The sequence below is a fragment of the Podarcis filfolensis genome (genome assembly GCF_964270895.1).
Source record: "Podarcis filfolensis genome assembly, chromosome: 3".
Classification (NCBI taxonomy): domain Eukaryota; kingdom Metazoa; phylum Chordata; class Lepidosauria; order Squamata; family Lacertidae; genus Podarcis; species Podarcis filfolensis.
Genome location: NC_139606.1, coordinates 8,919,581 through 8,934,157, shown reverse-complemented (window position 1 = coordinate 8,934,157; position 14,577 = coordinate 8,919,581). Strand labels below are relative to the sequence as shown.

Below are 14,577 nucleotides of genomic sequence, written 5' to 3'. Positions count from 1 at the left end.
ATGTTTACCTAGATTTAAGGCCCATAGATTTTAGTGCAATTTGCTTTTGACTAGGCGCGCTTAGGACTGCAGTCCTAAATGAACACTGTTCTGGAAGACTTTCCTTTTGGGCAAACAAGGAACCCATGATTAATTTATAAAAGGACGGATGCCAAAGCTCAGAGCAGCCTAAAAGCCATGTAAGCCAAAAGCGTCTCCTCGAGCCTAGGAGAATCCAGTGGCAACGTCACTTTCCACATTACTTTATGAGTCCCAGGTGATAAGCCCTGGCACTCAAAAACAAACAAATGACAACAATGAATTCTGGCACGCCCTGGCACAAATTAAAGACCCTTCATAGTTGCGTTCAAGGAAGACTTGGCATCTAAAAATGTCGCGTTCCAAATGTTTACAATCCACTTACACAATTTCACACACAACAGTGTTTACACCCAAACACATACAACTGTGTTCATCTGTCTAGGTAAAATGCCTTGTGTGAAGAAGCTGGGTGCCACAATTCTGCAACATCTGGTACTGCAAGAAATCTATTTTTACGATTCCACATTCCCGGAACATTGCACACCAGCTGCCAATGTTTATTTTAAAAAATCTTCTTACCTGATGAACGTAGTATTCGAGATCATGAAGTGCTGTTATTTTCTCCTCCAGCGTCGAAGTGGAACTGTTGAATTTGTTGATTAATTTAAACATAATTTCAAAGTCTGTTTCTAGTTGCAGGTTGAGCTCTCTGAACTCTTCCTTAAGTTTCTCAATGGGACGGAATCTTCTCCTGACATCTTCCTGATGAGCCTTGGAATCAAGGGGAAAACAAACCGAAATAGCACACAATTAAAACACCGCCCAAGTTAATTATTTTGTTTGTGTTTAGGTATATATGAGTAACCTCTGTTAACTCGGGGAAAAACAAAGGGCCACGTATAATTTTATGCATGCTGAAGATGCAACTAGATATTCTAAGGGACAAAACAAGATGGAAGATATGTGACTGGATGTAAAGGGACCCCTGACCATTAGGTCCAGTAGTGGCCGACTCTGGGGTTGCGGCACTCATCTTGCTTTATTGGCCGAGGGAGCCGGCGTACAGCTTCCGGGTCATGTGGCCAGCATGACCAAGCCGCTTCTGGCGAACCAGAGCAGTGCACGGAAACGCCGTTTACCTTCCCGCTGGAGCGGTACCTATTTATCTACTTGCACTGGTGTGCTTTCAAACTGCTAGGTTGGCAGGAGCTGGGATTCGAACCACCGACCTTCTGATCGGCAAGCCCTAGGCTCTGTGGTTTAACCCACAGCGCCACCCGCATCCCTGACTGGATCTTATGGTTGTTTTAAACTTAAAAGCAGCTTTGGGGAGGCAGGTTGCATTAATTCTTCTGACCTCCCACTGCTTCTCATTACTCTCTCCAAAGCTGCGCTTAGACCCTGCAGTCTACACCTTGCTCACAGGAGCTGAGCTGCGGTATTGCACAAGTCTCATCTGTCGCACTGCTCACATACGAGTAGACCGCGACTTAAATATTCAGCAGCACCTGCAACAGGTGATATTAAACATATGAATTAGTTTTAGGACAGGAGCCTCAAGAGAAGCAAAATGACTTTCTCCAAGTTCAAAGTCAAGCAGCTGCCAGAATGCAGTGAACAGACAAGAAGTGTGATTTGCAAACAGCAAGCAACACTCCTCATTATTTACTAATTATGTTTTCTTTAGATTCTATTTGCGGCTCTTACAAGATAGTTAATTAAAAATGCTTAACAGATTAGGTTACCCAACAGACATCAGAAAGGGAAATTAGGTGCTCTCCTGTGAAATCTCGTCACTCACACACAGCTCCTGGAAATCAAACCCGACAAGATGTCTTTTCCCTAAAAGCCGGCTGGGACTTCCTCCAAACTTTCACACACAAGGGGCTGGAGACTATTCCCAATACATTTTTAACTGACAATTTCCAGCAACGTCATCTTTAACCCTAAGCATTCAGGGAATAATTGGGCTTCATATTAATGAGTATTAATGGGCCAAGGCGGAGGGGCTGCATTACAGCTTCCGAATTTTTGCTGATTTAAGAGCCTCTTAAAAAATATAAGGTTCAAGAGCAAAAAACCCTTCCATGAGCCTAAAATACCGTATTTTTCGCACCATAACACTCACTTTTTTCCTCCTAGAAAGTAAGGGGAAATGTCTGTGCGTGTTATGGAGCGAATGCCTACAGATGGCGGGGGGATCTGCTGCAGTCGTGAGCAGAGGATCCATGGTTCCCCTTCCTTCCCTCCTCCGTGGCTCGCTTTGAAACAGCAAAGCGGGAGAAGAGCCGCTGAGTGAGGAGGAGAGAGAGACAGAGAGCCTGCTTGCTTTAAAGGAGCAAAGCGGGAGAGGAGAGGAGAGGAGCCGCTTACACGAGTGTAAGCGGCTCCTGTCCGGTTGGCTCCTTTAAAGCAAGCAGGCTCTCTGTCCCTCTCTCCTCCCCACTCGCTAAATAGCAGCAAAGATTTTTCAAGCAGGCTCTCTCTCTCCTCCCCACTTGCTAAATAACAGCAAAGTCTTTTCAAGCAGGCTCTCTGTCTCTCTCTCCTCCCCACTCCTCTTATAAGAGCCTTCTCCTCTTATACCCCTCTTCTGCATTATTAACAGCATCCTTCTCCACCCACCCCACGCGTGTTCCTTGTCCCTTGAGTGCTTTTCCTTCCCTCCCCACTTAAAACATGGTTACAAAGCACGGATCCACACGGATCCTCAGGATTTTTGCACTGGGTCACCCCAAATTCACCATCAGATCACATAGCATGTCCATGGCTACAGCTTGCACCAAAAAAACCACGCACCCACTGTTGCCTGGGGCCGCAGTGGTGCAAAAACGTGGTTACAAAGCATGGATCCACATGGATCCTCAGGATTTTTGCATTGGGCTACCCCAAACTCACCGTCAGATCACATGTCTGTGGCCACAGCATGAACCACAAAAATCATACATCCACTGTTTCGTTTAGAATATTTTTTTCCTTGTTTTTCTCCTCTAAAAACTATATGCGTGTTATGGTTGGGAACGTGTTATAGAGCGAAAAATACAGTACCTTTCGACATCACAGCCAGGCCAGGCCCCAAAGCATTGAAAAATGATAATGATTTCCTAAGGAACCTACTCTTAATTGGCAGTCATGGATCATTTTGCTAATGTTTTGTAGCAAGGGAACTGAAAATTATCCTCCATTCCCTAAGGCCGGAGGGGGGGATTTTTGGCATTCCCAAACATCAGCAATCAGCAACTAAAACGCCCATCTTCCATGGCCATTGGCCATGCTGGCTGGAGCAGTTGCGAGTGAGGAGTCTCAACATCTTTTTCCATGTGTGGTGGACTTTCGGGAAATGATACATAATGAATTGAAGAAGATGGTGAAGAAGAAGTCATTCCCCAAAAAAGCCTGAAGCATTTCTTTGGGGAATAATAGGCACAGGGGTCCCCCAAAAATTGGTTAAACTATTTAGGTTTGCTCCTACTGCAGCCAGAATTCTTGTATGCACAGAAATGGAAAGAAGTTCCATCAAAAGAGGGGTGGATTTTGAAATTATTGAACAATGTGGAGAAGGCAAAAATAAGAGACAAAGAAGAAGTAAAGAATGGAGACCCTTTTTGGATTATCTGAGGAAAATATTATAGTAAAATGAAATCGCGTGCAGGACTTGAAATATAAGCAAAGGAATGAGAATGATAAAGGAATGTAATGTAGTATATATGTTTTAGAGAAATATTACATTCATGGCAGTAGATTTAAATAGAAACAGCATGGAAGTAAGGATGGGAAGTCAAAAACATTAAGGGAACATTGTATTGAAGTTAAATTGATTGAGAGCTAATAAAAAAAATATGAAAAAAGAGTCTCAACAACATCTGGAGGACCAGAGGTTAACCACTTCTGCTCTCGGTTGTTAAGTACCTCCCTCAGTTTATGAAGTCTAATAGGCTGAACTGGAGGCAGCCTATCAAAATGATGGAAAAAACCAGCACCTCTTGCCATGCAAACTGGAGTATTCCATCACTCAGGACTGGTTTTCTGGCAAATCATGGATAATTACTAGAAAGGTTAGGATATTAGAGCAAGTAAAACAATGTCAAGGGACGTGGGTGGCGCTGTGGGTTAAACCACAGAGCCTAGGACTTGCCGATCAGAAGGTTGGTGGTTCGAATCCACGCGATGGGGTGAGCTCCCGTTGCTCGGTCCCTGCTCCTGCCCAACTAGCAGTTCGAAAGCACAAAGTGCAAGTAGATAAATAGGTACCACTCCGTCGGGAAGGTAAACGGCGTTTCCGTGAGCTGCTCTGGTTCGCCAGAAGTGGCTTAGTTATGCTGGCCACATGACCCGGAAGCTGTACGCTGGCTCCCTCGGCCAGTAAAGCGAGATGAGCGCCACAACCCCAGAGTCGGCCATGACTGGACCTAACGGTCAGGGGTCCCTTTACCTTTTTAAAACAATGTCATCATTGTCTCTCTTAAGACCACTCTTAGGATTTGCCTCAAGTGCAGTGTTAGAATCTCACGATACACAAGCTAGGTGCCAAATGGCTCTTTAAACCAAGGTTACAGTCACCAAAACAGAATGTCTCGTTTATTTATTTAGTTTATTTATTTATTGTATACCGCCCTATAATCAGAGGTCTCAGGGTGTTGCTGTTTTCGGGTAAGGCGGCTCTAAAGTCTTATTTTTCAAATGATGGACGGGCCGTGATTGATTATCAGTTAAAGATCTGCGCCAGAGTCCCACCGGCACTTTGGCAGGGAAGCTGAAGCTTCAATGAGGGAAATGGAAAGCTCCCGTGAGAAAGCAGAGCGTTTCCTGTTGCGGGGTGCTGGATGCTGCCCAAGTTTATTTTCTTTCCCCCCTAAATCCTCTTTAATCTGTTCAGGTTTGTACACATTGCTTCCATCTGAAACACAGCTGGATACAGCTATAGGTTACCATCAAAGTGTTAAGCTCTCCTAATTGGCAGCTTACGCTGTCGTAGAAATTATTGAATTTAAGGAACAGAAACCAAAATATGTGTGAGAAAATCTGAGCAAGTGAAAGCGGTGTTTGCAAGAGAACCATGGGAGAAGGGCTGAATGAACATGTAAAGGTAAAGGGACCCCTGACCATTAGGTCCAGTCGTGGCAGACTCTGGGGTTGCGGCGCTAATCTCGCTTTATTGGCCGAGGGAGCCGGCGTACAGCTTCCGGGTCATGTGGCCAGCATGACTAAGCCGCTTCTGGCAAACCAGAACAGCGCACGGAAATGCCATTTACCTTCCCGCCGGAGCGGTACCTATTTATCTACTTGCACTGGTGTGCTTTTGAACTGCTAGGTTGGCAGGAGTAGGGACTGAGCAATGGGCGCTCACCCCGTTGCGGGGATTCGAACCGCCGACCTTCTGATCGGCAAGTCCTAGGCTCTGTGGTTTAACCCGCAGCGCCACCCGCGTTCCAAACGAACATGTACGTGTGAGCTATTCCTATAACCGTCAAGGACAAGGGAAAAAAGGAAAGATAAGATAGTTGCTATGCCGTGGGATTAAATCAATATAAGCTAGTAGAAGAAACACTGTCGCCTATGGACAATATATAAGTATATAAATGCTTCTGCTTCTTCATATTTGGTGTGTTATCCATCAACCCCTTGCTGGCTGAGGTTGTGTCGCTCTGCCCTTGCAAGAAACAGAAATGTCCTGTTTGAGTCTGGATTTTATTGGCCATCCAGGCTGAACCCACAGGGTATTGGGTTACTGAAGCCCAATATTTCCCCAATTCCACCACAGATTTTCACAAAACCAAAGCCAGGTAATGCATCTAAATGTGGAGGCCGGATTTGTTCATTAAAGTGAGAGGGACATTTGCTTCCCTCCATACCACACCTCGCTAGAAAAAAAGTGACAGCTGTAAAACACCCTTGCTGCTGTAAGATTTAATCTCTGCAACAAAAACAAAAAAACTCTACACTTGCACTATATAAAACCCTAGGTAAAGGTAAAGGGACCCCTGACCATCAGGTCCAGTCGTGGCCAACTCTGGGGTTGCGGCGCTCATCTCGCTTTATTGGCCGAGGGAGCCGGTGTACAGCTTCCGGGTCATGTGGCCAGCATGACTAAGCCGCTTCTGGCGAACCAGAGCAGCGCACAGAAACGCCGTTTACCTTCCCGCCGGAGCGGTACCTATTTATCTACTTGCACTTTGACGTGCTTTTAAACTGCTAGGTTGGCAGGAGCAGGGACCGAGCAACGGGAGCTCACCCTATCACAGAGATTCGAATTGCCGGCCTTCTGATCGGCAAGTCCTAGGCTCTGTGGTTTAACCCACAGTGCCACCTGCGTCCTTTCATATAAAACCCTACTCAACAGGAAAAAATATGATTTAGAATATGAAAGACAAAAATGGAGTGAAGAGTTAGGGGTACAGATAACAAATGGCATATGGGAGTCAATTATAAAATCAACAGAAATAGCCTCTGTGGATCTAAGACTAAGACTTATTCAACAGAAAATAACATTCAGAGTCCACTGGACTCCAGCAAAACTATACCAGAAGAAAATAACATGTGCAGACAAATTGCAGGAGATGTTGGAGTAAAAATGCGAACTTAGTACATATGATGATTAACTGCCCAATGATAAGATCATTTTGGTGCAAGGTGAGGATATTTATAGCAAGAGTAAAAAAAAATATTGTTATTTAGGGGAATTGAATTTAATTCTAAGTTATATTCCGGAAACGTGGGAGATTTCAAGGGGTCAAAAAAAAAAAGGATGTACCGTGCTATATTAGAAGCAAAAAAAACAAACTTGTTTTGATGAATTGGAAGAGCTGCAAAAAGATTCCATTGAGCACATGGATTGATAATATGGACAGATTAGCTACATACGAACGAATTGCACGTTGACCCAAAATAAGAATGGATAAATATGAAGAAATCTGGAAGGAATATTTAAGCGATAAGGCGGATAGCGGTGGGAAGTAGGGGGAGGAGAGAGAGGTGGGAAAATATTGTTAAAAAAAGGTGTAGTCATAGGTACATCAGTGTATTCAAATCTGATTTGTCAAATTGTGTTATTATTGTTATTGCGGTTTTTGTTGTATGTGTCATTTGCGGTTGTTGTTTGTATCGAAAAAATGATTAAATAATTTTTTAAAAAAGAGAGACAGCTGTAAAATGAAAGCAGAAATTCTCAGGAGTCTGCCGAAACAAAAGGAGTCTGTGCTAGAAATTTGTGTTTCCCATTTCTTGCCAGGCAGCATAGTTTGACAAATCTCGTAGGAAATTTCAAGCAGAAGCTCAGTATTTGCGGCAGATTTTTCGACTCCGAAATTCCATAGCAACTCTGCTTTGAGTTGAGTTTGCCTGAGAGTATAGGCTTCCCTCATCTATTTTCCCCATTTTGAGCTAAGAACATAATAGCTATGCTTTCAGTGCTATGTTTGCTATGTTTCAACGCTATGTCGCATTTTCTCGGATACTACCTTTTGAGCCAGTGTATCATCTGTCTTCATGCTTTTCTTCATTTTAGACAAAGCCTTCTTGAGTTCTTGCGTTGTGAATGAACTCGGGTCGATATCTATGTGCCCCAGCCTTGCAGGAAACAAAAACATGCGTCACACAGATGAACAATTGATCCGCAGTGAGGAAGAAACAAATATTTGATGGGCAACCCAAATCCTGGCCTTGTTTATTACTCTATTTAGCACATGACAGACAGCCAATGTTCGATCTTGCGTTCATTTACTACTGGGTTTTTTTAAATAATAATAGTAATAATAATAATATTAATAATAAAAGCTGGGATCTGGCAATCCAAGTGCATAAATTGATAACACACTAAAACATCTCCCTAAAGCTCTTGTCTGGGAACAAATAAAATAGGTTAGTCACCTCCCCAAGGCAAAAGCCAGATGTTCACAGTCATGGAAGTCTTAATATTAAACTCTGACATAAACAAGCTCATTTTCAAATGTAACAGATAAACAATTGGGGGGGAGACATATAAACCGACAAAAAAAATATAAAACCAAAGAAGAGGATTTTTTAAAATTTTGGAGTGTATGCTTTGCATGTACAGTGGTACCTCGGGTTAAGTACTTAATTCGTTCCGGAGGTCCGTACTTAACCTGAAACTGTTCTTAACCTGAAGCACCACTTTAGCTAATGGGGCCTCCCGCTGCTGCACAATTTCTGTTCTCATCCTGAAGCAAAGTTCTTAACCCGAGGTACTATTTCTGGGTTAGCGGCGTCTGTAACCTGAAGTGTATGTAACCTGAAGCATATGTAACCCGAGGTACCACTGTATAAGGAAGCAAACATTCCAGTAAATCTTAGCAAACAAAAGAAGCCACTATTTTCTGAATTTTGTTCCAATGAACACACTCTTCAAAAAGGGGGTGGGGGGGGCTTCTAAAACAAATAATCAAAGTAAGGGAGCGTCCAAGGAAATTTGCATCAAGCAGACCACGCAGATCTGCCAGTCAAGTCTGTCGTTCCTCCTGCAGTTCCCTTTGGATTCTTTCATTTTGAATCTTTTGAGATAATATTTCCATTTCCTGTCCATTATGTTGAAGGCACACTTTTCCTGGGGCAGCTCAGACCCTTGATCTCACGGTCATGCGTTCAAGCCCCACATGGGGTCAAGAGATTACAGGGTTGGACTAGATGACCCTCGTCGGTTATTCCAATGCTACAGTTCTGTGATTTATATTTGACTTTCTTCTGTAATGTTTCATTCCGGGTTGTTTTATTGGATGTTTTCATGTGGGTTGAGAATTCCCCCCCCCCAAAAAAAATATAAATCGGTATAGAAATGAAATGAAAAATAATATTGATTTTTTTCTTTTAATAAAGAGAGATTCACAAGTACAAGGAGGAGGCTGCTATCCCTATCCCGGATGCTTCTAAGCCTTGCCCCCATGTCTAAGCATGAATCAGGCAATTTGAACCCCTCCCTGCACAGAACTGCAGGACTACTGCAATGCGCTCTACGTGGGGCTACCTTTGAAGGTGACCCGGAAACTGCAATTAATCCAGAATGCGGCAGCTAGACTGGTGACTGGGAGTGGCCACAGAGACCATATAACACCGGTCCTGAAAGATCTGCATTGGCTCCCGGTATGTTTCCAAGCACAATTCAAAGTGTTGGTGCTGACCTTTAAAGCCCTAAACGGCCTCGATCCTGTATACCTGAAGGAGCGTCTCCACCCCCATCGTTCAGCCCGAACACTGAGGTCCAGCGCCGAGGGCCTTCTGGCGGTTCCCTCATTGCGAGAAGTGAGGTTACAGGGAACCAGGGCAGAGGGCCTTCTCGGTAGTGGCGTCCACCCTGTAGAACACCCTCCCGTCAGATGTGAAGGAAATAAGCAGCTATCTCATCTTTAAAAGACATCTGAAGGCAGCCCTGTTTAGGGAAGCTTTTAATATTTAATGCTGTATTGTTTTTAACACTCAATTGGAAGCTGCCCAGAGTGGCTGGGGAAACTCAGCCAGATGGGCGGGGTATAAATAAATAATAATAATAATAATAATAATAATAATAATAATAATAATAATATAATTCCAAATCACACACATAGGGTACCCTACACAGGGATGTCAGGGGTGAGGGTGGGATGCCATACAACTGCAATGGTAGGGCCAGCACCTTGCTATCACTTCCTGTCCTTGTAAGTTACATTGGCAAGGGATGCACCGTATTTTTCCGTGTATAAGACAAGGTTGTTTTATTTTTAGAAGTATGTTAAATATTGGGGGTCGTCCTATGCACGGATAGTGGAGAGGTGGGACGGGCAATTGGTGGCTGCCGCGAGCAGGGGATTGTCAGCGGCTTTTTTGCGGGTGATTGGTGGCTGTGGCAAGGTCCACTGGCTATTGGCAATTGGATGGGTGATTGGCGTTTGCTTTTGCCCTCAGAGGATTGGTGGCTTCATCGATGTGAGTGTAATAGTCTGTGGCGGTCCTGTGGGTGAGCGATTTTCGGTAACCCACCCCCCAAACCAGTCTCAACCAGTCCAGGCAATGCTCCCCGGAAAAAAGCCCAGCAATTGTGGGCAATGTCGGAATCTCCGTTCGGCCGAGTTGATAAGGCTCATCTTCGGAATCGCCTCCCGATGGTTAATTGACGACCTGATCCTTTGATAAGGCCTCAGGCACGTCATCCCAGCAGAGCATCAGAACAGCATGCACTGGAAGACTCAAGATCTACCCACTCTGGAAGAATGGCAGATGAAGTTGATTGACTGTATGGGACTGGCAGAAATGACCGGCAGAATCCGCGACCAGGGAGAGGAGTCGGCAGAAGAAGATTGGAAGAAATTTAAGGACTGTTTACAGAAATACTACAAAATTAATGAACTCTGAAAAGATGCCGGATTGAACTTTTGTGGTCTCTAGCTGTTATGATGAAGATAACAGGGATTAAAATTGTTTAAGTCAAAAAATTTAAAAAGTTGATTTGGAAAATAAGGTGCTAATTAAAAGGAATGTTAAAAGATTAGGATTTGCTGGATTAACAATTTGAACTAGAAAACAAGAAGGGGAGGTATGAGGAAGTCAAATAAACATGTTATTGAAAAACTGTTATTGAAATTGATTTGTTTTTAATATTTTTCTTTTCTTTTTCTTTTTGTGTTTGTATAAAATTGGAAAACTTAATAAATATTTATAAAAAAAACAAAAAAAACAGCATGCAGAAGGATGAGATAGTATGAGCTACATTGCTATGCTTTATTTTCTAGCTACGCAGAGAGCAAAGAAATATACCTCCTCTCCCTGTGAGAGCAGAGAGCAACTGAACAAAGGAACAAAGGAACAAAGGAAACAGGAAACCACTAACGTCACATCCCGTCTCCTTTCCCGTGAGACTGGAAGGTCTCTGGAATGTAAACAGAGTCCTGCGACTCCCAGCAGCTGCTCAGTGAGAAACAGAAACTAACAGGCAATCCCTCCAAAAAACAGCTCAGCAACTCTGGGCAATCTCCCCCCCCCCAAAAAAAGCTTAACAACTCTAGGCAATTGCCCCCCATTTTTTCAATTATGAGTCCAAAAAAAGAGAGGGGGTGTTATACATGGAAAAATACGGTAGTTCAGTGGCAGAGAAGCCATTCTGCAAGCAGCAGGAGCCAGACCCAAGCTCCAGCAACTGGGAAAAGGCTCCCACTCTGTGACCCCGGAGAGATGTTACAACAAGGAGGACTGATATTTCTGAACTATACATGTGCCCTGATACATTGCTAATTTCAGAACTGTAAAGGCAATTCCCCCCGAGAAACAGCTTCTCAAATAAAGGATAGTGTTTCCCCCTATTCAGGTCCCAACCCAAAGACATATCAATCTAGAAGTCGTATGCAAAAATTCTCAAATGCATCCCGAAATACAGAGGCACATCTTCAAAGCAGAAGGGAGGAGGGCAGGAGAGAAGCCTGTTTGTCATCCTAGATTATCACAAGCGAACCCGACTTCCCTCGTGGTAATTATACGATTAAGACTAAGGCGACACACGAACACCACCATCTGGCTTGTTTGTAATATCAATGAGCCCAAGCTTTTCTGTAATAAATTTCCCTTTCTCAGATGTATAGATGCATATATCTCATATTTCCCTTGGAGGAAGGGGAGGGGGGGAGAGATCACTTCAAAAGGCGAGGCCTGCTGACAGTCAACCGTTTCGGCTGAAACTTAGAAAGAGCAAGATTTAAAAGAGTGAGTTTTCAAGAGGAAAGGGCTGAGCGCTGATGAATTGCTAATTCCATCTTCAGATTTCCCCCTGCAGTTCTTGAAATCTCTCTCTTCTGCCAGTTGTTTATATGAAGTTGACAATGTTGTCTCGTCTCTACTGATCAGTCCCACGATATTTGCTAAGCCTGAATGCCACCACAGCCCCCACCGGCTCATGAAGACTGGCAACCCAACAAAGGACAGGCGTTCTAAACATCCTGTAGCAGACTCCACAGTACTGACTTGCTTTCCTAGTTTATGTCCTAATGCCTCTGTTTGTACAGTTTCTTAACAAATTGTAGTCATACCTCGGGTTACGGGACACGGGTGGCGCTGTGGGTTAAACCACAGAGCCTAGGACTTGCCGATCAGAAAGTCGGCAGTTTGAATCCCCGCAACGGGGTGAGCTCCCGTTGCTCGGTCCCTGCTCCTGCCAACCTAGCAGTTCGAAAGCATGTCAAAGTGCAAGTAGATAAATAGGTACCACTCCGGCGGGAAGGTAAACGGCGTTTCCATGTGCTGCTCTGGTTCGCCAGAAGCGGCTTCGTCATGCTGGCCACATGACCCGGAAGCTGTACGCCAGCTCCCTCAGCCAGTAAAGCGAGATGAGTGCCGCAACCCCAGAGTCGGTCACGACTGGATCTAATGGTCAGGGGTCTCTTTACCTTTACTACCTCGGGTTACGGACACTTCAGGTTGCGTTTTTTTGGGTTGCGGACCGCCAAAACCCGGAAGTACCGCAATGTGTTACTTCCGGGTTTCGGTGGTCGCACATGCGCAGAAGCACTAAATCGTGCATTGCACATGCACAGATGTGCCGAATCGCAACCCGCAAGTGCACAGACGCGCCGCTGCGGGTTGCGAACATGCATCCTGCACGGATCCCGTTTGCAACCCAAGCATCCACTATCTCCTATCTATGGGTCTGGCTTGTGAGGAGATGATTCAATTTCCCGCAATTCAAAAACTGCATTTGATACAACATCAACTCCTGGCGAACCTCCCGCTCCTATCGCATGGGGTGGCATCCGAGTGCTGTCCCTCCACCGATGAAAGGTATCCCCCGATAGAATGGGGAGGGGACTACTACTACTCCTGTCACAGGATTTCACCAAGAGAGGGCTAGACTACTGCTGCTGCTGTTGTGAAGACGCAGGAAGACTTAGCTCTGCTGAGATGGGGGGGAAAGGAACCCAAAGAGTTGGGGCTCACAAACCAACAATCCATTCCACTGACAGAATGGAAGAATGGAGCAGCTCTAGGAGGCATCAGGGAACTGCGAAAAACGAGGCTGGAGGCCCAACAAACCACAATGTGTCACAGTTTGCCCACCTGACTCTATGGAAATCCCAAACCGTCCTCAAAGGACGGCAGGGAAAACAGAAGTTCATCTGCTTTCTGCTTAGAAAAATAGAGTTGTCTGAAGCTACCTTACCCTTTACTTTTCTGAGGGTCTTTCACGTCACTTTTCTTATTTTCGTTATCTGGAAGCTTGGCTAATTTTTCTCCTGTCTGAAGATTTAATTGCACATGTAAGCCAGCAGGAACAGCCTGACCTGCAAGTAATAATAATATAGATATATAAATTAGCACACATTTCTTCTCCTCAGTGTTTCATTTCAAGACCAACATTTTCTATCAAAATCATACAGCAAAAGGCAGCGAATTAGAAATCATGAAACATGACTGAAGTCAAAGTCAGTGAAACACGGGGTCACATCTACTTAATTCAAGAGGGTTCTGAAAGCTTCTCTGTGTGAGGGAAACATGCAGAAGGTTACTGATGTTTGGGTTATTCCTTCAAAGAAGCTGAGTGCAGCTGGTTTAAACTGCTTCTGTTATCTCTTTCTGTCCAGGTCAGGCTGACTGTAATAGTGAGGCCAGAAGGAGCCTGGGTTTCACTTTCTATCTCTTTTCGTTCTGGGGTGATGTCCCGTACAGAGTGTTAAGATCTAAACTTATTATAAGTTTGTAAGGTAAAGGTAAAGGGACCCCTGACCATTAGGTCCAGTCGTGGCCGACTCTGGGGTTGTGGCGCTCATCTCGCTTTATTGGCCAAGGGAGCCGGTGTACAGCTTCCGGCTCATGTGGCCAGCATGACTAATCCGCGTCTGGTGAACCAGAGCAGCGCACGGAAATGCCGTTTACCTTCCCGCCCGCCGGAGCAGTACTTATTTATCTACTTGCACTGGTATGCTTTCGAACTGCTAGGTTGGCAGGAGCAGGGACCGAGCAGCGGGAGCTCACCCCGTCACGGGGATTTGAACTGCCGACCTTTTGATCGGCAAGCCCTAGGCTCTGTGGTTTAACCCACAGCGCCACCCACAAACGTAAGTTTGTACGTTTAAGTTAAGTCTGCTGCAATTGGATTTCTTATGCATAATGCCAGTCCTGAATGTATTAGATTTGTGACCATTATGTTCATTTGTCTTCAGCAGCAGTAAAGCTCTGTGGATGAAATGCCTCTGGTCTATTTTTTGGGGAACTCTGCAACGTGTTTAAATTGTTACTCTGCTGACTATACATTGGAATCTACTCTGGATCAATACTGAGTAGAATTTCAATGACAACCTCTCCTTTGAGCTTCTTTATTTTTTTATCTTTTTGAGGGGTGGAAGGACTTCTTAAATGGTCAATACAGTTTCACTGCTAAGCAACTAGACCAGGCGTCCCCAAACTAAGGCCCGCAGGCCGGATAAGGCCCGAGGGACTCATTTATCCGCCCCACGGCGAGCCCCGCTGCCTGCTGCCACCGCCCACTCTTACTGGCGCGGCGCAGCTGCCCACTTCTGGGTCTGAGGAGCACCGGAAATAGCTTATGCGCATGTGAGTTATTTCCAGTGCACATCCGGGTCGTAGGAG

The 14,577-nt window shown here is 44.8% G+C and overlaps 1 protein-coding gene across 2 annotated transcripts in view; it reads right to left on the bottom strand.

Annotated features, from left to right (window-relative positions):
- The window catches only part of SIL1 (SIL1 nucleotide exchange factor), a 60,626-nt gene that overhangs the window by 32,659 nt on the left and 13,390 nt on the right, over positions 1-14,577 (bottom strand). For both annotated transcript variants that reach the window (XM_083606608.1, XM_083606609.1), the window contains 3 exons: positions 13,151-13,271; positions 7,479-7,587; positions 601-792 (listed from right to left, as the gene is read on the bottom strand). In XM_083606608.1, the coding sequence (XP_083462734.1) occupies positions 601-792; positions 7,479-7,587; positions 13,151-13,271 (422 nt within the window). The remainder of the gene's footprint in view (positions 1-600; positions 793-7,478; positions 7,588-13,150; positions 13,272-14,577) is intronic.